This window comes from Mugil cephalus, chromosome 12 (genome assembly GCF_022458985.1).
Source record: "Mugil cephalus isolate CIBA_MC_2020 chromosome 12, CIBA_Mcephalus_1.1, whole genome shotgun sequence".
NCBI lineage: Eukaryota > Metazoa > Chordata > Actinopteri > Mugiliformes > Mugilidae > Mugil > Mugil cephalus.
Window position 1 is genome coordinate 24,773,084 of NC_061781.1, and position 26,786 is coordinate 24,799,869.

The following is a 26,786-nucleotide window of genomic DNA, read 5'->3' on the forward strand; positions in this document are numbered from 1 at the left end:
AAACACTGTAGAGAGTAAAGAAACGACTAAGCCTCGTCCCTCATGTTCAGACTGAACCGACTCCTCTGACATGATGGTTGGAGAAATAACAGCCGGCTCATAATCTACTGTGAAAGCCACACCGCTGTCTCCTCACACAGGGCATCACATTCATTCAAGAGTAAGAGACGTTTGAAAGGTATTAACGTAGCAGCACGGCTGACCTGACCTCGAAGCCTGAAACCGGAGGACTTATACAGTAGCTTAGGGTCAGGAGATGACTATTCTCTGTGGCTGCATCTATTCCCTATATGGCGCATTGAAGCAGATACTCTAATGCATTAGATTGGGAAACTGAATGAGGGCATTGTGCAGCCACATAAAAGAGGTTAGATGTAGCCCAAAGGTTAAAGGAAGGTTTTGACAGGAAAGGCCGACTAGTAGAGGAAAATGAGGTGAAAAGTATTTTAGAATTCAGTCTGGAGTCACTAAAGCATGTGTCTTTAACTTTATTTTTGTTGTCTAATACCACGGTTATCCTCAGTACTAGGTAGCCCCTCGTCAAAATAAACTTTATTGAAAGAGATCAGACACATAACGCCATAAAGGTTCTTCATCAACCACCCAGACGCTCTGACATCTCTGAGACAAACTGCTGCTAGCATGTTCGACATTGTGCTGTGGAGCTTATTGATGAATACAGCTGATATGAATGGGGATGGTTTGTGTGGTTGGAGGAGATGAGATGCTAAAAGGTTCTGTCCTGGAAGTGCTGGTCTGGTTACACCCATGCAGTTCCCAAAGAGGTTTTGGTCGGGTGGAGTAGAAGGACTCAGTTTTTCTGTGTAATTTAATTTAAAGTAATACACTTCGTTAGTTTTTTCTGAGTGATAAATAAATAAATTACTCTGAAAAACAGAAAAAAAAAGGATTTTTTTTAGGATAAGATTCTTTCCACATAGATTATCATGGATTACTCCTCTACTTATTCTATAAAAAAAAATCTACCATTGATCTTCATATATAAGATATGTAAAAGCTGCATATATTTTCACATCTATTTTTTCATTCTCTACATGTAGCAATTGTTTTTACTCATATTATTTTACTCCTTTTGTATCAGTTTCAGATGTATTTTGCTGCCACTGTGTTTACTTCCTTGACTAACTGGTCAACATCAGTATCAAACTTTACTTTTTTTATCACAGACGGCTTCTCTTGGCCTTGTATTTAAAACAGTTCAGATGTAAATAATAAAATGAATGATTTTTCCACACGTCTGTGAGGAGCCTTTAGAATCATCACACGATGCTACTCTTGGGGAAACGTCATTTAAGTTTTCTTTGGAGGAGGTCACACCTACAGTGGCCCTGAAGGTCAAAACACAACTTCATTTCAGAAAACACAAAAACATTTTACAAAACACAACAATTCACAAAACACAACAATTCACAAAACAAAACAGAAATCACAATGACATGTCAGCTAACATGACATTTCAGAAAACACAACAACATTTGACAAAAAGTAACATTTCAGAAACATTATGAGAAGTAAATAACATTTAAACCATCTTGTGAAAATTTAATTTCTGCTGGGAAACTTTTGGACCTGGGTTCATTCATGAGGATGTTACTTAGACATGTGGCCACACAGACCAGACCAGACCAGACATCCCCACCCTGTAGCAATGACACTCCTTGATGGCAGCAGGATGCAGCCTGACACAGACACACACACACACACACACACACACAAAAACGCTTTAGGAACAACTAAAACAAACATGAAGAACAGCACGAGGTGTCGACCTGACCTCCACGTCCCAGAGGCCCATGTTCATTTTCTGATGAGTCACGGTTTTTGCAGATTTCTGGTCATAATGTTCTGCCTGATCGGTGTCTATTAAATGTATTTCTTATTGATGCATGTCCTCAGATATAAAGTAGCGGTTCAGTGTGTGGAGCTGAATCATCGCCTGAATAAATAAAACTTGAGGATCTGTAATAAATAGCTCTGCATCAAAGACGAGTGTTTGGTGCAGAATCAGATTAGAGACTTGGAACGACAGAATGGTGACGGCATTACAGCGAGTTAGAACCTCTGCAGCATCAAGGCTGCATAAAAAATAGCTACGTGCTAAAAATATGCCAACCGAGGACTATTTATGGGATGAAAGGAGCAAGGGATGCATAAAATTTCCATTTTTACCAAAGGAAATTAAAACTTGAAGTGGTGGAGGGTTCATCGATGGCAGGTTGACTTCGTGTTAACTTAGATATTTTTCATTTTTGCCAACCTTTCAGTATTTCTCTGTATCTTAGAAGCAGATGAGTGCAATCACTGGTGACTCATTAGTTATTCCAGTCGTAGTTTTTGATTATAATGTAGTAAAGCTGGCTTCTTGTTATTTGGACTTTATGCATATTTTATCTTAGATGCTTTGAAAGCTGTTATACCTCATTTATTTAATGCATATGAGTTTTTATGCTGTGCACATTCTTAGCTATTGAACCGTATTGAACCAACTAGAACGTCTCCAGGGGAAACACCGAAGGTCTGATGCTCCATCATGGTCTAGACAATTATTGGACGGACTGCCAGAAAATGTTATACAGACTCTGCTGCTCCCCAGGCGATGGATCCTCCTGACCTTGGTGAGCCCCTGACATTTTCCCTCAAGTTTGACACTGGATCAAATTAAACATTTAGGTTAAGTTGATTGTTAGAGCCCTCGAATATAATTTCTAATGATTCAGTTCCTGAAACAGATATTCTTGATCAAATGACAGATTTTGCAGGTTTTCATTCTTGCAGAAGTTGCGACTGGAATGTTTCCACCACTGTCTGGATGGATTACTGTGAAATCAGCCATGTTCTGTAACAAATGTGACCTTTGTATTCAGCGCTAATTAGCCAAAGTTAGCATGTGAAACTAAATAGTGAAGATTGAAAACATTGTGTCTGTCATTAGAACTGTTGTGGAAGTTTTATTCAGTTCTGTTTTACACACCAGGCAAAAAATAGATGAAATCATGTCAGAGGGAGTTATGATGACAGGGTAGTGTAACTTCAGAGTATGAGTGTCTAAGCAGAGCCACACAGTTCAACTATGATCAGATATTTTTAAGTATAATAGATTTACAGGCCTTTGTTATTTCTAAAACTGTAATATACTGTAGTAATGATTTAAGTGATGAAGTGATTAACAGATCACAGACTTCCACTTCCAGTTCTTCTTTAACAAGTGCATTTTTCGAGCATTCGTGGAAGGCGTGGTTAGAGCGCTTCTATTTCACCCGGCAACAACAAATAGCCCACCTTCACCTCATCTATTCAATGATTATTAACCATAAGTCTATGTGCAGCGAGTTTTATCATATTTCAGTGTGACAAACGTCATGTGTGGCGTGAGAGAGTGTGAACTTATTGAAATGCAACGAAATGTGAGACTTGAGACAGAGCCTTGTCTGTAAGACTCAGACAGATTTTATTATTAATCCACAAAGGAAATTGCTTGGTCATAGTGGCTTAGTTGCACATAAAAAAACACTGTTAAGAATCAGTAGTAAAATGAAAGATAAATTAAAATAAGCAAATCTAGTAAAACGTATAAATAATGTAAAAGTATAAGCAAAAGTTTTACAAAATTCTGAGAAATAGAAATACCTCATCAGTCCGGCTCATTCTGTAATAACTCCACCCAAACACTAGTTGGCGCTGCATCTTTTTTGCCAGTCGGATTAATTTTTGTTTCTACTTCCTGAGTCGTACAAATGTTTGAACTTTCTCAGTTAACCTTTCCCTGATGTGTGTCCGTCTTTCTGTTTCATGTCTTTTATTAATGTTTATACACCTACGTATGCCAGAACATCTTCTTATACACAATTAAATTAAGATTTGCAACACAAGAATAACTAAAGAAATAAATAAATTACACGTCAGGAAAGAAAAGAAAACATCAAATAAAACCAGATGGATGAGGGCGTTACATTGTCACAAAACAAATCCATAAACAGTTGCTATGTATCGTAGAATTTGTTCACGTCTCTACTTTTAAAAATGACCTCATTCATCCATTATAAGCTGGAAGGAGCTGCTGTGGATTTCCAGTCAAGAAGGACACGACTTTTAGCAATTACAGCAGTAAAGGCTATTACCTCCAGTTATTCAGCAGGGTGTCGGGTAGACTCTTCCGGAAAGACCAAAAATACCAACGTGTGATGTGTTCCATCGTTATTGATCCGAAACAATTAGAAAAGTGCAGAGATGGAGAAGCAGCCGGAAACACTGAGGCAGAAACACGCTGGTACTAAGACAACCAATCACAGCTCCTGTTCTCTGTGTGGCCGTGATGCGTAGTTATATTTCTGGGGAGGTGGACGTCAGCTACAGCTCTAGAGTCTGTGTAGCTTCACCTTTTAGTGCAGAAAGGCTTTAAGACTTAGACCCAACTTTATTGATCCCTTGGTGACGACTCCCTCAGGGAAATTGTATTTTCGGCAAAAAAAAAAGAAATAAGAGAAATAAAAAATACAAAACAACTTCTTTAATGTCCAAATTCACACTATTACTTATAAAATTCATTCCCAGCTTACACTCGGTGTCTGAAAGTCCTTATAAGTCCCGTCAGAATCTACATTTCCTGCGCTCATTCCTCAGCGTGAGCGGCACGGTACAGTCACAAGGCTGGCACGCCGCTGTATCAGCAGGATGTGATCTGGGGGACAAGTATGTGTTCGTAAAACACCCAGGGGGCAAAATCTGACTAAGGTCCTGTCCTAATTCTATCCAACATCAATGCCAGGGGCTGGACGGCTGCCTTGATTATATCAGTTCACCCCCCCACCCACCCGCCCGCCCACCCCAGAGGAAGACATGTAATTACACCATTTACACTGGAGAGCTTTTGAGGCTGAAAAGCCCCTCGAGTGAAACACACGCTAGCTTTGTTTTTCTCCTGCATCAACCGCTGTGACTGAAAAGCACAATAAATATCGAGCTGTTTGTCCCACTGACATTAACAGCTGATCTATTAGGAGAAGAGATTATATATGGGTGGAATAGTTTGGACTCCAGGCGTAAATACAGGCAACTTTAACAATGTATTTAGTTTATGTGAATTTTTTACAGGTCATTTTTAATTAAAAGTGTCCTTCTGTCTCTCAATTCAAGAAAACCTTTAAAAGTTTTTTTTAAAGCTGCTTACACTCGTCAGTAAAGATGAATGATCTAATGATTTAAGGTGAGACACAACACAACACAACAGGAAATTTGGTTCATCGTGATTTCCAATAAAAATATACATGATTTTGCAATGTAAATCTTTAAGGTGAGTTCAGAAATCTCCACTTTTGTAGCTGATACACAAACCAAACTTTCCAGATTTATTCCTAACTGCATTCTGCAGGTTTTTCATATATCACTCAGAGAATGATTTATAGAACATTTTACTCCTAAAAACGTGGCAACATTAGATTTTTTTGTGATTTATGGAGTGATATAAAGAGATATCTCAAATTCCCTCTGTAGATACCTGGAAATATAATATGTTAACAAAAGGAAACAAGAATTTAGATTTCTGCTCTGTATGCAAATTAGTGCATATTTAAGTAGACAGCTCCTCATTTGCATATTTAAATACCAAAAAATATTCTATTTATGTGATTAATCATCTGGAGAAGTTTCATGGTTTTATCTATTAGTTAAACATTTTACCCTTTTCACCTGCAGCGTCTCGCCTTAAATCGTGAACACATTTAAAGGTGTAGTTCAGGTTGTAAAGTCTGGTTATTTGCCGTCTTTCTGTGAGAGTCCCACAGACATTAAGTCCTATGTGACCCGGCGCTGGTGCAGCTCTCTGGTTATTTCCTGTGAGTTTTTCCTCTCCTGCTTGTCTCAGACGTGCAGATACACTCACGCTGAACCATACAAACTCGCTCACGTGCTGGTGAAAGTGTGAAAACGAGATGTAACGTGTTTTAGACGAGGTTTGGAATTAGAGCCGAGGTTTAATCGACCCTCACAGCGTGATTAGCTCCCGTGACGTCAGCAGTGACGTTGGCTAAAGAAGCATTTTTGAACTTATGATGAAGCGTCGTATTTATCCTGCTCCTACGCAGCCAAAGGAATCAGTTATGGGTGGTTAAATATTCTGAATACACAGCTAAGGTTTTATACAACATCCTCTGAGCTCTGTCACTGTTGTGTATTTTCACAGCTGACAGTAATTTTGTTATTTGTTGTGCGAATAAAGAGGTGGAAAGGAGGCTCGTAGAATTTAGACTATGGGTTTGTTATCTGAATAAATGACAGTGTGTGCAACTGTTTAAATCCATTGTGCAGCATCTTTTTTGTGTATTTAGCCACTGAGTCTAAATGGACGTTTGTACTTGAAGAAAGAAAACTGATCTCTGTTGGTAATTATTCCATTTGTTCTCTGGTGAGATCTTGTCTAAAGAACCGCGTGTCACTGTGTTTGTGTAAATAACAGAGGATGAAGAAACTATCCGGTGTAAAAGGACGATAATGATGAGATGTTACTGTAGCCGGTTGTACTGTTAGTGCAGCCGTGTTGTTCATCTATGGAGGTTCAGCTCCTCTGAGACCTTCCTGTGTAAGTTGTTGGTAGTTTCGTGTTGTTGGGCAGAAGTTAAGACAAATATCTTCTTAAACATATGATACAAATCTGTTTTTTGAGATGAACAGAAACCAGAAGACACAGTTTCTCTTGTTTTTTTTTCCACAATAGATGATGTATAGAGGCTATAATTAGTGATGTTACCACAGATTTCCTTTCCAAAATTCAGACTGGTATCGGCGATACCGATACTTTGTGTAAACACACTCTAATGTGTCTGGTAAACCTAAAAAAAGTAGTGTATTTCAAATCATAGCTTCATAAGGAATCAGAGTGATTTATGTATTTATTACAAACTCTGAAGTATATTGAGGTAGTGGCCATCGTTTAATGGCCACTATAAAATGAAACCTTTCATCTTAATTGTGACCCTGTTCTCTCCTCTTCTGTCCTCATCATCATAAAAGCCTTGTATTCTGTGTTGTGGTTTAGTGTAGTTTAGTTACACTGTGTTCCTACATCACCTCCAAATACTGAAGTATCAAAAGTATCGATATTTTGATTTGAGAATCGACTTTAGAGCATAAATACCTGGTATCGGATGTATCGATATTTCAGTATCACTAACACTATCACTATCACTAACTATAATCTCATTTTCATGGAACTGATAAGTGAATATGGACATTTTTACGACTTCTTTACATTGTTGTTCTGATTTCCTCGAGTTTTTTAGACCTTAAATAGATTAAACATGAGTGAAACAGGCAGGTTATTGATCCTTAAATCTTTACGTACACAGATTCTGCTTTTAACTTTTAGAAAACCATTCACACTCACTCCTATGACCAATTCAGTTATCACCTATTAACCTAACTAGCATGTGTTTGAATGGAGGGAGGAAGCTGGAGTATCTGGAGAGAACTCACACAGAAAGGCCCCGGTCAGCCGGTGGATCTGAACCCAGAACCTTGATGCTGTGAGGCATCAGTCTTAGATATCAGCAGCTACTCTCTAGATAAATCATACTTAATTAACCTCCTGAGACCCTGCGTCCTCATACGGGGACATTAAGTGTTCGGTTAGTGGTAGATTATTCTGCTTCATTTAAAATTTTATCCTCTTAACTAGATACTAGTTGGTGTAAAAACGTGCTGATTCATTCTGCTCTTTGATCTCATCAAATTTTCAGCTGAAACTTGTTTATTTTCAACTTATTGGCTTTTCTAGTTTAATATAACACGTGAATTCTATCAACAGTAACAAGCTATAACTTTTCTAACTAAAGATGTTGCAAATTCATTATTTCCAATTCTGTGTTGATACTTCTTCCTCCTACTAATCCCAAATAAAGACAAATAAGAGAAATGAAAAATGCATAGCAAACTAAAGCCTATAAATATATATATATCTCTTCTGGTCAAAACCTGTCGAGGATTTTTGTCAACAGAAATGCTTTTCATTTAATATGTGATGTCTGATAGTTTAGGACAGAGTCACATTTAAAAAGACCACGAGACCAAATCAGATCCTGAAGAATGAATGAAGAACTCCATCTACTGGCCAAAGACTGACAAACACATTCAGACTTGTACTTATTCAAAAGTAAAAAAAAAAAAAACAAAACAAATATCCTTTATAAAGGATGTGAATCAGTTCTTTCCTGAAGTTGCTTTTAAATGTCTAATTTTTGCATTGTCATATGATGTCTCATATGATGAATTATATCATCAAATCAATTAGAAACTCTCCAAGTAAACAACATTAGTGCATAATCTGTGTATAAAGCAACATAGATTTAAATAGACAATATCTGTATATTAAATATATATTAAATAATCTATTTAAGGTCAAATACTTGAAGATATAAAAGCAAATAAGTCTTAAAAATGATAGTAACATTATAGCCTCTGCATGGAATCTAATAGGAACGTTTATTATTAGGAAAACGTTTAGTAGCTAATGTCAACATAATATATATCAGAACATATTGATCAGACACTTATTAAATTATCATGTTTTCACTGAGAGCTGTTGTTGGGCTTCATGCTAAGTGTCATAGTAAAAACACAAACAAACAACAAACCATCATAATAGACTTTTATTTTATTTTTTGGTGTCGACATGTTGACTTATTACAACAGCACAATTACAGGTGAAAATGTGCAAGTGAACATTAATGTCCTGTCTGTAATCAGACTTTACCTGAGAATATTATAATAATAAAGGATAATAAATATAAATAATAAAGGAATTGAGGGATAGTTTACAAGTTATTCTCTATTTATTCCTCTTTATTATAGATATAGATAAATCACTTGAATGCTGTTTATTCTTTGTTGAGATTTATTACGATAGCACAGAAATCTATAAAGTCATAACATTTATTTAGTAATAATGTTGCAGATTTAGGACATTTCCTGACAAACACTATAAACCAGCTGATGACGTTTCCATTGTCAAACAGAATCATGTTCTGGTTTCTCTTTAAATTTTGCAGAATCCTGCACTAAGGTAATGATCTGTAAACGTCTCTAGGTGGCAGTACAGATCCAGTGTTCACGTCCTCACCGGGTTAAATCAGTGCAGATGGTTTTTACCCTGAAGCCCTGAAACACCTTGGTTCACATATTCAGAGAGAAAATCTGGAAATGTTAGTTCAGTTCAGACCATCGTTTGCATTTAACCGTGTTAATGCTGCTCATATCTGAATATACAGTGATTTAAATATGTAAATACCAGAGAGCAGTATAGAATATATAATGTTTTATGGTCCAGTATATCTCTAACTATTCCCAGTACTACATTACTCTAACTTAACATACATTATATGAGGTTTATAAGGTTTTTGTATTGTCACACACACAGTCTCTATGTTTACATTGTCAATCATGATTTGATTTATTGTTTGCAAATAACATAATCTTAGTTTTATTCAAATTTAAAGTTAATTTGTCAAATCATGTCTTCAGTTTATACGTTTCTGATGTGACCGTCTCCAGTAGCTTCTGTAGGTTATTTCCAGAGAAAAGCACATTTGTGTCATCAGCAAATAATAACATTCTCAGTGTTTCCGATACATCGCATGTGTCATTGATATGTAGAATAAATAGTGTAGGCCCTAACACCGACCCGTGTGGGACTCCACACCTTATTTATAGAAGAGATGATTTATAGTTTATAGAGTTTACTTCTTGACTGAAGGACACACGAATAAGAAACTGGACCTTAAGTCACTCTAATTATACTTAAATTATTTGCATTTATTTGTACTTAGACCTCAGCCAGTCATTCTTCATCACAGCAACAACAAATCCTACGTGTGTGTTTGTTACTTATACAGATGTGTACGAAAAACTAAATCCTTCTGTGTCTGAAAAACTTCAAAAAAAGTTGTTGCAAAGTATTCTGGTCATTGTGGTCCCATACGGGGACTTATGGGACTATAGTTAGTGCAACTATAGCATTAATGACATTTGTTTAGCCAGTTTTAGGACTCTGGTTTAGTCTGGTCCCTTCTCTACAGAAAACATTTTGATGTGTCATCGTGTCTCATGTGTCTTTGATGACGATGGCGGCGCCTACAACAGCATCCAACCTCCGCCTGCTTCTCTAGCTAAGGTCCAGATCATCTATGGTGCAGATGGCAGATGCAGTCAGATGAGTTACAGTACATGACCCCAGACATGAGTTGCCTCCTGCTCTGCAGCGCTGCATGATACCGTGGTACTGATGCAGTCTGATGGGTAAAATGAGTCACAGCGACTCAACCCTGAGGCCGGAGGCTACTACCCGAGCAGAGAAAAAAGGGATTCTTTCTGAAATAGGCTGGAAACTGTCCTCATTATTATTATATTTATGGGAAGATGATGCAGAAGAAGGCTTTAACGAGAATACAACACATGAAAAGTAATTAACTGACACTGTACATCACTGATTTCTTAAAAAATCAACTAGTTTTACATGTCTAGTGGAATGAGTATATCAGTCATGAGTATAATTAATCCATTTATAAAAACAATATGTTTCTTAGAATAGAACATTGGACCTGTTACTACAGTGCAGGGCAGGAATCGGTCTTAGCTGCTTTATTTTGGAATATTTGCAATTTTCTTCTACTTTCTTAGTTGCATTCGACCACTCAGCATTAGGGCGACAATGAAGACTGGATTAAACAGAGGCAGATGTTAAGTACGCAGCACATGAAGGGGCTTTTGTTCAGTTGGTTAATATTCAGGTAAACAGGTAAACACCCAAAGGACCAGCTATAAGGGAATATGATTATAATTATATTAACAGCCATAGATAGACACATGTTATTGATCCTAAGGGAAATTTAATGGTGGTCAAACACTGATAAAATGATCACAACAACAGCAGATGCAACAACCAGCAACAAATAGAAAATAAATAAGTTAAGAGACTATCATAAAACAAAAAGTTATGTTTTCACCACACTTCTTACGACACGTTTGATTCTTTTCCAATAGAAACATTTCATTCAAGATATGGAGGCCCCCTTTGATTTCTGTGCTTCTTTACAGGAAGCAGAACCTAGATAAAGCTCATAGCAGCAGTTCTTTCTCTTTCTATCTCTCCTGTGTTTTGTTTGTTTATTTATCTGTTTACTGTTGGATGGGAGGGTGAGATGGTGAATCCATTACTTCGTTTGTGTAATTTGATATGATGTACATGTGTTCAGAACCTTAAATCCTTGTGGGAAGAAAGTGTTTGAAAAATGAGTAAAACTTATTTACAAAAAAGAATTACAGTTACTAAAATGATTTTAAAAAATACATTAATAAAGGATATCGTCACTAGGAAAATAAAATAGAATAAAATATATCAATTACTTAAATGAATAGAGTAGAATAGAATAAAATACCCTAGGAAAAGTACCCTCCTCCCCTCTCGTCCCGATCATGACAGTATCAGAGCATGTTTTGGTTGTTTTTTAGATACACAGGTATTTGGTTCTGAAACGACAGTTCAGCCCGAGGCCCTGTTTAAATGTCACGAGTAGGAAGTTTGACCAACTCTCAACCTGTCAGCTGAGGACAAAACAAGGACGTCGACACTGATTCAGAACCACAGCGCGAGAGGAGGAGAAGTTTTTTAAAAAACCTGCCGACTGTTTAGTACAGAAGGAGACAGATGCACTTTACCTTTGAAATCTTCAGTGGGATTATGATATGCAAGATTAACAACAAACTAACCGTGTTTACCCGTCTGCCCCCACAGCTACGCCGCCAAACACTGATCCATAACAATAAAAATAATCCCCAGCTGGAGAGCAAACAACATCTGGGCCCGGAGAGAAGGGACAGGGTGAAGTCTCAGCAGTGTGGGCGGCAGATGGTGACACTGCAGCAGCACTTCTCCAGGTAACGTCCCCACCACAGCACACTTCAGTACTTCAGTACTTTCCATGAAACACAAGACGCGGCGGGTTAAAGAGAAGAGCTGCGTGGAGTGTTTGCCTCGTGGGTAACGTGGGACGAAAGATGTGAGGTGTGCACAAAAAGAAGCGACACACTTTGAACACTTGGATCAAAGCTCAACACGGAGCCAGTGAGAAGAACTGCTGGACACTTTCATTAACTCCAGAAGCTGCTACACGTGAAGACATGTCCTAGAATACACTTTTATTTAGTCGCTCAAAACTAAAAGTTGATATTAAAGCTTCCACGGTGTGAGGTTATTGATCTCCCCTCCCAGCGTGCCATAGAGGGAAATAATAACCATTATGTCCAGCCGACTGTTCGGCTCCTGACAGCTCCTCTTAATCCAGGGTCGATCGTATCTGCATAAGTTCAGTGAGGTGTGACATTAGTTCCCCAGTGAGTTGTGAGTTAATTCACCCTCTGCCACGCAGGAGATATTTGATCCGCCGCTCCGTTTTTTAAGGGAAATGACGTCAGATTAGATTCAGCTCTGGGTGAAATCTTAGAAGCAAGTTCTCATAAAATTCTAAAATAACATTTCACATTTCGACTAAACTGCAGGCAATGTTTAAATGACCCCGTTCAATTATTCTACATGTTTGGGTCCATTTAATCCTGTTATGTGCCGTGTCCTCAACCGCAGCCTTTTACACATTTAAGCTACTTCTGACTGTTGTGTTGAGGAGCTAATTAGCTGGAATCTAAAGATGCTGGTGGATCTCTGGAGGATACTTTCCCTCTCATTTTCTTTATAAACAACTTTAGCTCTAAAAACTTCTCATGTAGCTTCCAACTTTTTAGATTTATTCCACAAAGACAGATACACAACGGCAACGCCAGTGATTAGCATATGCACCAGTTGGGACATCATTTCTTTTTTTTTTGTATTTTGCAAGTGCAAACACATATTTCTTTTATTTGTTCTGTTCTTGTTTCTTATATATTTGCTTGTCGAATCATAATGAAAAGAATTTAATGCGGCGTAAGTAGAAAGTAGAACGTAGACGTCTGTGCTTCAGCTCGTCGCAGATAAAGACTGAGAATAAAACAGGAATTGTACAGTTTCCCATGCACCGTGCGCTTGTCCTCTTTTACTTAACAGGGTCACATGACCCCGCTGAAGGAGGAAACTAGGCCGTTCATTCATACATTGTTGTCCAGAGATGAGACTGAGGTCGGTCACGCTTTGCAAAAGTGTAGCCTGAAGCAAAAATGTCACAAAGCAACGTCGGCCCCTCCGGTAAGAAGGAAGGGGTCGTGTGCATTTAAGACATCGACAATACTGTAAAAACATGCGCGGGTGTGTGTCTGTGTGTCGTCTCTTATAACTGTCCATGTCTCTTGTCAGGATGTAGATACAGTACAACATTTAGAACAGAACGTTTAGCACGTTTTCTTTGCTGGGCAGCTGATTTCACTGACGTCTTCCTCAAAAGGTGTTAGATGATACCTGTCATCTTAAGTTAACTGTAACTTTATTAATCTAAATGTCAATAGTGTCGATACTAAGGCTAGTATCGGTATCGGATCGATACTGTTGTTACAGTTTCTCTTTTATACGTCCAGTAAATTACTTGTCACAGAGTTTGTGCAGCTTCTCTCTTCAGGATCTTCTCCTCCTGTAGTAGAAGGTTTATATGGACAGAGTTTGATACTGAAGTCACAGCAGCATCACAGCTGGAACTGATACTATTATTGGAATGAGTCTGTACTCAGAAGAAAAGACAATTACAAATGTTTCTTACTATTCTGCGGTGAAGAGGTAAAGTTCACAACAGATAAAGACTTTTTCTGACACTGAAGTAAACAATAACTAAAGTGCACAGTTAAACATGTAATAAAGGTTGAGGCTGTAAACATGCAGAAGACAGTCGGTCATAGTAAGTTTATATATATGTACCACAGGAAAAACGTTTGGAAGCAACTTCAAGTTTCTGTTCACGATGCCTTTCTGAAAAACCAGCATGAGTTCAATGTCTCCTGCTCCTATTGATATGAACCATTTTCCTCAGTTTATCTTCAGGTGAACATTAATGTTACCAGATCATTTCTGGATAAATGTCAGCAGAAGAAAAGAAGAAGGACTTAGTTTTAGGGTCGAGAAGATTTACAAGAGTCACAACTTCAGTGCAAAAGTAAAAAAAAAAAACAAATCAGAGTTTACATTATTCACTTTAACTCTTTGTTTTCTGAGAGTCTTCATGTAAATATCTGTTGAGGAACGAATGCCTCGTATATGTCATGATGTTGTTAAAGCCAGAGGAGGAAACTATGAAGAAAGAGAAACTCAAATACCTGATAATTATAGTAAAAATGTCTCCTGATAAGTTACAGAGTAAACCAATGAAACTATGATCTGTTATGAACAAATTTAGGCCTGTTGTGTAAATATACATGTGCAATAGCACAGTCCTTCTGTAGTCGGAGAGAGTTCAGCTTCCTGACGTCCTGGTGGATGAAGCTGTTTGTGAATCTGGTGGAGCAGGAACAGAGACTGTGATACCTCCTCCCAGAGGGCAGGAGGCTGAACTGACTGAGTGTGGGCTAGTCCTCGTTTACTGACCCAGTATAATAATCAAACCCTGTCTTTAGCTTTAGGTTCATATATATATCACAGAATCCAAATCCTGTGTCTTGGTATCACAGTGAAAACTTATTGCTTATTGAACAATGACTCTGCACTCAGGCAGGACAAACGTCTGTGTTGTCTGACTGTCCTGCAGACCTCATTTCAGTCATGAGACTCTGATGGCACGAAGAGGACGAGGCCTCGTTAGGGTAGACGCAGACAGGACGCCAGCTTGTTTCTCTCCTTTCTGAGGGGACTCAGCTGAGCATTATTTCCCGTCCCGTCCACGGAGGCACCAGCAGACACACTTCCCCTTCGGTGCCCAATCACAAACACGGGACGGTGACGAGCTGAAGTGACAGGGCGGAGGACTCGTGTGGTCGGCCTCGTCTCAAATGACCTGCAGTCAGTGGGGTGAGTGAGAACTGGGTGGGGAAGTTACCAGGAGCCAACGGATGAAATATTGATGAGAGCGACATGGATTTGTGAGGAAAGCAGGAAGATTTCATGTAGACCAGGTGTGATGAAAATAAATAAGAGAATCACATGCAAGGAAAACATAAAATACACTCATCATGTTTGTGCACATACTGTAGGTTGATTTGTTGCTTATTAATCACTTCTTTAGTCGCATGTGGACGTAGTTGGTTTGGCTGCATGAAGACATTTAGTTGCCTTATGAAGATCATGTGTGTGAGGTTTAAATATTTCTCAGTTCGTTTGTTGTGAGTTTACAGTCAGCGCTTCATCACCTGTTTAACACTGATGCAAATTATCACACGTATTCTGGGTCATGTATGAACGTTTTAAAACCTCCGTCCCGATGCTGCTCAATGAAGATTGAGTTCATCTCAGGACTCAGGGAAAAATCATGTGTCAAAGTCATGTGTCAAACCACAGACGGCTGATTATGTATTAATAATTTCACTCAAACCAATGAAGAAGATGTGTTCGCTCTGATGTCTCGCAGGTAGAAGGTTCTGGGTTTGGAGTTTGTATGTTCTCCCAATGAGCTCCTACAGAAAATGAATGAATGAATTGTCTGATACAGGAGGAACATATCTAATGTCTCCATATCAACATATGGATCAATATATAATTGTTGGATTTTGTTTAAGTTTAACATAGTTGGTCACATTTTGTCTGTTTTCAGGCCTATAGCCAATCACCACATGGCATTTTTGCATTATATACACAACTGTAGACCACGTTTGGTCTGTCATGAAATTAAAGCTCCATGACATTTCCCATTTGGTGGAGTTCAGTGTGTTTGTTCCTTTGGGGGATTTGAACCAACAACATCCAACAGTGTAATTTACTGGTACTTTATTCTCTCTTGTTCCATAATTTCACATCAAAATGAGTCTTCAAGTTTAGCATAACCCCCTCCAGCCACCAGACCCACTGGTGTTTCCATTTTGTTTTTTTTTTTGTTATTTTCTATTTTCAGGTCAGTGGCAGCGACCGGGGGCAGGAACGCCAGCAGCTCGCTCACGGTCGGCAGCTAATGCTAACGGCATCAAACAAAGGGGAAAAGGCTTCTGTAGAAGTGACAGGGCAAAATATCACTGCGTACGACTTTATGGGAACGTGGTCAGTGTCTGTCAAGCATGAACAGCTCAGAGGGAAAGAAATGTGAAGAAATGTCAGAGCATTATGAACATTTTGGAGTCTTATTAACTGGACTGACACACAGCAGGATGTACATTTATTTATTTATTTATTGCATTAAATTGCTCAATAGTTTTTCCTTCCCTGCCCTCAGAGCTGAAGTTCCTCTTCTGCGCCCAGTGTTCGTTCTTGTCAAATCCCCCGAACAGAAAAGCTCAACGTTCCAGTCGCCGTGTCGAGCGTTTAGCAGCTGAGCCGTCAGTCAGACGTTCCCCTCAGGAGCCGGTAGACAACAAATCAGAGTTAATGGGAGAGTGAACATTTACACGGTTCCACATGAATGGAGCCATATAAATATAAGACTGTTTGCTCAGATATTTGCTATACTGGTGTTGGAAATGGATGCACAGCCTGAACATAGTTTTTTTTTTTATTGTCTATCATCATGGATTCATGGATTCAATGATTCAAGGTTTATTCTTCGTCATATGCATGGTGCACAGGAGCAGCAGCAGCGAAATAAAACTGCAGCAACCCACACTGTGCAAGATTAGCAAGTCTGCACTAAACAAGTCTGATGTACGAGGAGTCGCTGCTGTACACAGTAAAGGGTTGGATGAGGATGGAGTTGACGTAGAAGTGTTCATAGTTCATATTTGGGGTGGAGCTGAAACCGAATACAGTATTGGGAAAGGTATAATAATTGTATAGAGAACAAGACAAGACTGTGACTGGACCAAACTGTGACTGTTTTTGTCTAATAGATTTATTTTTTTTTACCTTAACTGAGGCAGAGGCAGCAAATAACTTTTGGGAGTTTGACCTGGAGATTATTCTGTTACGTTCCATTAGTATTGAGACGTCTGCAGTCAGGTTCTCATGTTAGCATTTGTCTGTTAGCATTCGTTAGCTTGATAATTCAGACTATTGTCCACTGGTAAATGTTCTTGTTTTTATATAGCTCCTTTCTACCTATTGGTGCTCAAAGCCTTTACAGTCACAGAGGTTCAGTGTCTTGCTCAAGGACACTTCAGCATGTGCCACATTCCAGGGATTGAACCTCTAACCTCTCGACCTGCTGAGCCTCAATACAACAATCAAATCATCTTCACAGTCAAGTCAGAATAAATCACCTCTATTAGCTGCATTTAATGCAAAACATCAACCAATACTGCAGATACATCCATAATTATTAGAAAGGACAATTAAAGAAAACTTATTTTTACACTTAGTGGAACTAATTGTTACACCTATTTTGAAGTTTATTCAAATACAAATACTGAACGGTTTGCACATCGTTCTCATTCTCAGCCTTTAAGTTGAGGCCATAATGGTGCAGATAGAAACCTGTCTGTGGTCTGGATGGTAATAATACTAATAATTCACTGTGCCCTGGTCCTGCAGAGCAGCACTGATGTGAATGTTGGTTGGATAGAGCAGATCCAGACTCTACCACACCAGACAGAAATGTTCCCAGGCTGGATCGTAGCGATGTAGGAGGCCTCGCACATCTCTGGAGTAATTTAGAATTTCCTCAGCTGCATGAGGTTGTAGACTCTGAGATGACTGTGCACTAAATATATAATATATCTTTTTTAGTATATGTGACATTCAGGTCAAGTTATTGTCTCTGCACCATGAAGACAACATCTCTCCATCTTTCAACTAAAGTATAAACTATAATTAAAGTATTGCCCATAGCAACAGTTAATTTGATTTTTTATTTACGATTGCAAAGAAAGTACCGGAGGCTTTTTGTATTTTCTTGATGAAGTATTCATTAACATCATTTCTTATTAAAATCACACCCAACCTTAAACGACTTTGGTGGCCAATCTATTTTCCGTCATCGTGTGCAGATGTGAACATCGTCTCAGCGGCAGCTCGTCCGATGATGATGTTCGCTCTTCATAAATTCTGTGTGAATTGTGGTGGATGTTCTATTAAAGATCGACCGGTTTATTATCAGCTTCAGTTCTACACCTCTGCTTCCAATTAGCAAACTTCATTACTGTGCTCAGCAGGCTGGAAAAATGACATTGTACTGCAGACATGGTTAACTTCTCCATTCGGTGTCTGCCTCGTCAAATACTATTACATTAAGGGACATTTGGTCAGTGATCCAGATGTAAACAGATGTAGCACCATCATTGAAACTCAAACAGATGTGACACCAGCCCCAAATGAACCCAGATGCCCTTTTGATACAAGGACTAACAAAAGCCATATTATGTTTGAGTAAGAAAATGCAATTTCAAAAAAACATTATAGTTTTTAAGTCTAATTACTGGTTGTTGCTAATTACTACTTATTACTATGCGCACGTCTGCAGGATGTAATATCTGAGTAAATTTGGATGAGTTGCAGGAAAATATTCTCAGATGATAAATCCTGAATACGTTTTTTGTTTTTTATTTATATTTCCTCAATAACAATTGTCTCAAGACGCTTTGCAGATCCAAGAGTCTGAACTCCTCAGAGCAAAAACAAGTAAACTCATATCAGCATCATCATTATGAACATATTGTCTCATATTTAACTCTTTAGCACATCTTCATAAAGCCTCCTAGTTCATCTAACTCCACTTTTTCCTTATTTTTTTAAGTCTTGATGGTCCCTGACAACTGTCCACGATGTCAAACCTTTTTCCATGTTGTGTGGGCTCATCCCTCTGAGTGGATGATGCCTGTTATTAACCTGTTTCTCTGTTTTCTTCCTGTCCACAGCATGGAGGAGACGGTGCGAACGCTCATACAGAACCAGGACTCACTGGAAGGGCCCAAAGTGGACCCACTGGACCTGATGAAAGCTTACAAGGTGCCTCCAAGACTCCCAGTGGTTACTCGTTTATTTAAGACATTTGATAACAGCATAATCCTACACCCGTGAATAATCTGAATTCTTCATGCTTTGAAATGAAAGTTATGGCACAAATGCATTACATCAGGTATAAGAAAATACACAAACTATATTGTTTCACTTTTCATTCGCCATGTTGCAGATCTAACACAGAAACATGACTTTTACTGTAAAGATTTCCATAAATGGTAGATATTTGCTGGGGTGTTGCAGCAGTAGTAGTATGAAAACAATTTCATCCAGTTACAGGCTAATATCTGAGGATACCAGCCACAGATGTACCCACAGATGTTCCCACAGATGTTCCTTATAAATCCTTAACTAAACTAAATAAAGTAAAGGATTAGAAGTGAGGTTAGCTCTTCAAGGAGACATTTAAAACAAAAAGTGCTACTGAGTGGAAGCTGAAAAAAAAAGAGTTTAATGTATTTAGATGAATCGTCCTCCAGCAGAGTTGGAAGCAACAATAAACCAGCCTCAGTATATTATTAAATATATTATTTAGTACCGTGTATTCAAATTAATAGGAAGTAGAAATACTTCTCCCTTTACTTGTACCTAATTTAACCACATTAATAATCATATTACAGCAAACATAAGGACATGCAAAAATAATATTTGCTCCCTTTGAATTTTTCCTTTTTATGACTTTGCTCAACTTAACTTTTGACTTAACTTTAACTTAATTGCTTTAAAATACTCTACTAAAGTACTGCAAGGCAGTGCAAGGCAATCAGTTTACTACTTTGTTTTTATTCATACAAAATTTTGAATGTATAAAATGACATGAAGTTCCCCAAGGCTCAGTTTTTGAGCCTGGTCTTTTCACCATTATGTATTCTATTTACCAAATGCCATAAATATGATTGGAAATATATATAATGAAATTAATGTTTAATAACAACAACATTTTTTTTATAATAGTTTATCCTTTATTATGTTAAGTGAGATTTATGAAGTAATTGGGATATATTTTGGCATTACACTTTTTAAATGGAAAATAATAATAATAATCATGGCGAGAAAACGTCTTTACAAATCTAATTTTACTATCACACAACACTAAATAATGAATGAAGTCACATGACCTGCTCTAAGGTTTGTTCTTCCTCCTCTTTATTAATTATTTAATATAAAGTCGTGTGTGAGTCAACAGTGTTACTACAACATATTCATAAATAACTTTCAATTTACTCAACTGTACATATTATATTTAGAAGAAACTTTATATATTGACCCATTAGAAAACTTCATTTTCATTTCCTTTGTGACGTCAAGTCAAACATCTTTGGTCTCGTCTCTGCGTCTCAGGACAAACTCTTGGAGGAAATGTGGAAGCAACAGGACAGTCTGGAGGGTCCCACGTCCACGGTGGCGGAGAAACCCACCTCACCCGAGGACGGTGATGGAGTGGACAACTCAGAGGACAATTCCAAAGACAGCAATCCCCTGCTGGAGCGACTCAGAGTGCTGGAGGTAAAGTGGATTGCATGGCTCGCCACCGTTCCCCTTTCCTCCTCCTCCTCCTCCAGGTTTCTTATTCCCCAGGTCCTTCCCCCGTGTGAGATTGAATACGATATTGGGGCTACTACAATTAAATTTACTTTATTTGATATCTGTAGAGTCTCCGAATAAGTAGGCAGCTCAAGGACGGTGCATCAGGTTCCCAGAGGCTGACATTGATTGGTTTTGTTGCTTCGTTACTTAGGAAATACTCTTTTTTTGAAGAGAGCACTTGTTTATAAGTCTCTGTGACCAGTTTCTGTCTGTCTTCCAGGTTTATACTGTTTTAAAATAATAATAAAAAAAGAATTAATTCCAATCTCCCAATGATGAAAACTATAAAACATGTTAATTGATTTTACTTTGTAGCAAAGCCAAAGTAGTTTTAGTTTTTAGTTAAGCAGCTCTAAAAGGAAACATTCACAAATGTAGCAGAGCCTCTGAATCCGTAGCTGCCTCCATTTGAAAATATGACAAACAAATATGATTACTGTGCTTCGCCGTGCGTCTTTGAATATCACAGAAAATGAGGCCGCGTTGTTGTTTCGAGAGCCGTCCGAGGGGCATGGAAACTACCAAAGACAAAGGAGTTACTCGTATCCAGGAGGTGGTGATTAAAAGGCGATAGACAGGGTAGTTAACGTTCGGAGTCAGTGTTCCAGTGAATGTACAGTACGTCTCTCTGCTACACCTTCCCCGCTGAAAAGGAAATAGGACTTAGCATCTGCTGAGAGGTCTCATTATGTCTCTCCTTTATCCCCTGCAAAGCAAAGAACAAGAACACCTGAAAATGGATTCACATCAGATTCTGCTTCATAAATGTATTAAAGCAGTTATAGCAATCATACTTTTACCACTCCTGTTACCATTTTCCGGTGGTTTGTTTTACTATTTTTGATACTGGTGTTGCAAAAGGTGAACACAGTGTCAGCAGATCAGGGCTGGTTATTGAACGTCACACCTCAGTGCTGATGAGGATTTAATTAAAGCACCTGTCATGGCTGAAACACAAAGCGTCTGCACAGCTAATGCTCTGTCCTGTCTCCCTCTAGATGCACCGTGTGGTTAAACGTACCAGCATTTATTTGTCCTGTGCACATTTAACACTTCTACTGATTTTACCCTTCTAAAGTTTCAGTCGTGTAAAAGTGATCTAACTGCTGAAATGTCCGACTAATGCAAACTGCGTGGAAATATATAAAGATTTCATGAAGGTCTGCACAAACAGATCATTATTTGTTAGCCTGAAGCTCCGCACCCAACTGCTGCAATACGCTTAAAAAAAAGTTTCAAACAAGCCGTGGAAAACACAGACAGAGACGTTCCTCACGAGTGATGTGTGGATCGATGCTGAAATGTCGATACTTCTGATACCAGGTCTTTAGGCTCTAAATTCTCAAATCAAAATATCGACACTTTCGATACTTCAGTCATTGGAGAGAACAGGGTCAGAGTTAAGATGCAAGTTTACATTTTATAGTAGTTGTTAATAGTTAAACAATCATTTATTTTAATGGTCTTATTGTTTTCACATATTTTGTATGATTGTGTCTCTGTTTGGTTTTTCTGTTGTCGTATTAGCTCGGCTTTATAGTAAATGAGGCCACTACCTCAATATACTTCAGAGTTTAACATAAATTAATAAATGGCTCTGATGTCTTATATTCTTGATGAAGCTATGATTTGAAATACACCACTGTTTTTAGGTTTACCAGACACATTAGGGCTCATTTACACACAGGATCAGATCAGTATCACCGATACCAGCTTGAATTTTATTATTATCGGGTCAGAAAGTAAATCAGTGATATCAAACATCACTAATTTTAAGCCACAGCAGCAGCTCTTTGCAGTGAACTACCTCAATATACTTCAGAGTGTTCAGTTTAACTTCAGTTTAACATAAATAAATAAACTTAAACTGAAGCCACAGCAGCTTCACTGAATCCATGACGTGAAAGCTGACGGTGAAAAGTAGAATATGTGTCGTGATGTGTAGTTACTGATGACAGGCAGCATCCAGTGTTTGCATAGAAGGTTAAAACCTGGCTCAAGAGCCACGAAATAACGTGGAGAGTTACAAAAATAAAGGTTTGTTAATGCACCACCTCAGCTGTGACTGATGGGTAATCGAGTCCATTCACGAGACAAAGACACGGAGACTGTGCGTCCTGTTGTGATGCAGCGGGACGTAACCAATGAAAAGGCCTTAATGTTGAGCCCTGCGCCGTTAAAGATGATATAGGTTAAGCTGCTGATTGGATGTTAACTCTGGTTTGTTCATGTGTTTTTAAGTTTTTTAATGTGAAAATACCACAAATAATGTTATGATGAGGAGGAAGGAGGGAAACGTGTGACACGCACAGAGAAACTAAGGCGTCATTTTATGTTTAATGAATATTTACGATTGAGGTAACTAGAACCCTGCAGCATTAGGCTAATACAAGGAAAAGAAATAATGGAAACAACTAATCCAGAGGAGGAGAACAGATGAAATTCAGCAAAAGCAAAGACAGGATTATATGTGCACAAAGGCTAATGACCACAATACAGAAAATATTCCAAACATAAAGGGGTTTGAAAGTTAATACTGTGACATATATGTTGTTTTTTTGCTTTTACAAAGTGTGTAAACATCATATTCATTAACAAAGAGCAAAGGAGACACATAAGGAGCCAGGACTGGTGATTTATTTTGTACATGTGCATGTTCGTCATGACCAGACCAGGTTTGTGTTTTGTGTTTACTTACATCTGCCATGTTTCTGTGTATATGATAGTGGTCAACCCACACATCTGCTTTCTGAGCCTGAAGTACAGTTCAAGTTATAACTACCTGCATGGATACTTGCTAGTGTAGGTCAGTGATTGTTGTGTAGTATTTTACTTTCTGTGGTGGTACTGTGGTACTTAAGGAAGCCTGCGTAACGTTTCTGAATGAAGTGGCGTCTTAAATTGCGTTGGTTTATGTGGTTATTCAGTTTTCATGCTGTTGCCTTTATTCTACCGCGCTGTAATTAAACATTAATTCCAAACTGGAGAAACATTAGTGGGTTTTTTCCATTTAGTTTAAAAGTACTTTCCAGTCATTAAGTCACACTTGGGTACTTTCCCTATAACTTATGATAACAATAAATAAATAAATAAATAAGAGAGGAGAAATTGTGGACTTTCTGCCCCCATTAATAAATTCCACTGGAATCTGAGAGTTAAGCCTAAAACACTGAAGGACGTTCTCTGTAGATGAAGGAGCATCTCTGTGAGCACGAAGCCAAACATTTACATCTTTGTAGTGACTTATTTCTGCAGCAGGATCCGTCTGGGGGTTCAGCTCTGAATGTACACTCACTGGCCACTTTATTAGGTACACCTTGCTCGTAAAAGGTTGGATCCTTTGCCTTCAGAACTGCCTTAATTCTTGATGTCATACTTTCAAAAAGGTGTTGAAAACATTCCTCAGAGGTTTTGGTCCATATTGACATGACAGCATCACACAGTTGCTGCAGATTTGTCGGCTGAACATCTATGATGAGAATCTCTTTAAACCATGACCCTACCATCATTACACCACCACCACCACCACCAGCCTGAACCATTGATACAAGGCAGGATGGATCCATGCTTTCATGTTGTTTACTCCAGATTCTGACCCTGATATCGAGACTCGTCAGACCAGACAACGTTTTTCCAGTCTTCTATTGTCCAGTGTTGGTGAGCCTGTGTGAACTGTCTCAGTTTCCTGTTCTTAGCTGACAGGAGTGGCCCCCGGTGTGGTCTTCTGCTGCTGTAGCCCATCTTCTTCAAGGTTGGACGTGTTGTGCGTTCAGAGATGGTATTCTACATTCCTTGGTTGGAACCAGTGGTTATTTGAGTTCCTGTTGCCTTTCTATCATCTCCAACCAGTCTGCCCATTCTCCTCTGACCTCTCACATCAACAAGGCATTTTCACTAGAGATGGTTGTGTGTGAAAATCCCAGTAGATCCCCTTTCTTCCTCATTCTGATGCTCAGTTTGAACGTCAACAAGTTGTCTTGATCACCTCTACATGAATAAATGCATTGAATCGCAGCCATGTGATTGGCTGATTAGATATTTGTGTTATCAAGCAACTGAATAGGTGTACCTAATAAAGTGGCAAGTGAGTCTATACTGACTTCCTTCCAAAAACATTTTTACCAGATATCTCCTTTCTTTAGTCTGTAGTCTATAGTCAGTCTATACGCTGGTTATTGTGTTGAGATATTAATCTTTATGGTTTCAGCTGCCAGGTGTTGGAGCAGCTTCAGTAGCTTGGTTCAGAGTTAAGACTTTGTTTACTCCTCCTGTAATCAGCCAATTCTGTGATTTTCTGTAAACCTCCGCCCACAGCTCCTAAGTGAAATAAGCCTGCTCAGGTGGCCGAGGCTCGAAGATTTACTGGATTAATCATTTTAGTGGAGAGTCACCTCCCGAGTTCCAAGAATGGTTTCTGTTCCCTGTCGGGCAAAACCTCTGTCAGTAATCGAATTATACCTGGGGAACCTCCAGTCTGCCTCACAGACACAGCGAGGCTCGGCTGGATGCAGTTTGGATGCCTGGAATTCAGAACTCATTTAGAAACGTCTTCCTCTGGTGCAGCCATAAATCCCACAGGTCTGCAGGGAGAACGCCTCTGTCCACTTATGTCTCTCTGTGTCTGTATCTGAGCGAACGGAACCAAAAGCTCACATTTGTTTTTGCTAAAATGAACTGCATGCACAAACATTATTAATGCCACTCACGCTTGTGTGTGTTTTGTCTCTACAGGCAGAGAACTCAGCTCTGTCGATGGAAAATGACAACCAGAGGAAACAGTACGAACGCTGTTTGGACGAGGTGAGTGTCGTCAAAGGCACCGCACAGTCCCACATTTAATCCGTCTCCATTCGACGCAGACGTTAGGACCGATAAAATAAAAACACGAAACAAAGAAACAATAAGACGCTAAGAAGTGCACAGGCATAAAGATGGATAAAACAGTATATTAAAACAATCAAACAATAAAAACAATAAGAGGAAATGTTTCAAACTGAGTTTAAAGTCAAAGAGAAGAAATAAGTTGTATGAGAGGATTTAAAAAGAAGAAGAAGTGAGTCGACCGGACTGATACGCAAAGACTTGTTGTTCCAGGTCATTTTCAAGATTAAGATTTCCTGTATTTACAGGAGCTTGGAGACTAGGAAGTGGTTAATTATCTTGGCCGGAGTAAACAGCTCCATTCAGAGGAGGAAAAGTCTTCCTACCTCTTCTAAACACATACAGCTAATTAAGCAAGTGTTAAACCCAAATGTTGAAAAACGAGGCCAAGCGCGGCTCCTTGAACGGTGACTCGATGCTGCATCGGTCCCTGTAGACTTTAACATTAAAACGTCCAAGTTAACAGCAGATAAACAAGTTTACAACCTGGTGCAGAAATAAAATCACGGAACAGCCGTGGCCTCTCTGAGAGACGGGTGGAGGAGATCTAAGGTGGCTACGCCCCCACCTGCTCACCAAACTTTAACTCCCACCAATATTTCTGAGTTAGTAACAACCTCAAACCTGCCTTAAGCATTTTCATAAGCCGACTGTGGTTTCACTAGTTTGAACTGCACTAATAAAACAGCTCCATGTTTGACACGTTTTATTCATTGTTTACTCCTGCAAAACCTGGTGCAAACATTACCCACAATGCAACTTAGCACTTTAGTGTGTTATGCCAACACTTGTTTCCCACTGTTGCTTATTTATGCAGCAGTAAATGAAACTATAAATTAAACTAATGGTTTCCAGTGGCTTCATATTGACTCCACGTAAACATCAGTGCCATCAATATTTTTAAATAACTCAAAATAGTCAAGTGTAAGAGGAAGTTAGGGGGTCAGTTTAGTTAGTTAGTCATTTCTTAGTAATATCTATAATATTTACAATATTTCTCAAACATCATGAAATTACAAATGTCCTCATCCTTTCATTATCTCAGCCTTTCCTACACATAAAGAGTTGTTGTTTTAGTATTCTGTTAGTTGAAGGCAGGGTTTTCCTAAACTGATATAAACACATTTGAACTTTAAGATCTATTTTAGTTTTATTCCCAGTCTCTAGGTTTAGCTTTGCTGCCCTCCAGCTCCGTACTTAATGCACATCTATTCGTTATATCTTGGACAGAAAATCAAGAGGATCAATTTTACCCGACAAAATAATTACACGTATGTTTTTCATCTTAAACTTTAGCCTGCTGAGC

General features: G+C 38.6%; 1 protein-coding gene across 4 annotated transcripts in view; it reads left to right on the forward strand.

The window, feature by feature from the left end:
- The window catches only part of LOC125017783 (nck-associated protein 5-like), a 63,900-nt gene that overhangs the window by 3,201 nt on the left and 33,913 nt on the right, over nucleotides 1–26,786 (forward strand). For 3 of the 4 annotated variants that reach the window (XM_047601270.1, XM_047601271.1, XM_047601268.1), the window contains exons 2-5: nucleotides 11,801–11,943; nucleotides 18,910–19,000; nucleotides 20,354–20,518; nucleotides 25,331–25,399. In XM_047601270.1, coding sequence (XP_047457226.1) covers nucleotides 11,915–11,943; nucleotides 18,910–19,000; nucleotides 20,354–20,518; nucleotides 25,331–25,399 — 354 coding nt within the window. In that variant the 5' untranslated portion in view covers nucleotides 11,801–11,914. The remainder of the gene's footprint in view (nucleotides 1–11,800; nucleotides 11,944–18,909; nucleotides 19,001–20,353; nucleotides 20,519–25,330; nucleotides 25,400–26,786) is intronic. The other variant, XM_047601269.1, reaches the window with a different exon arrangement.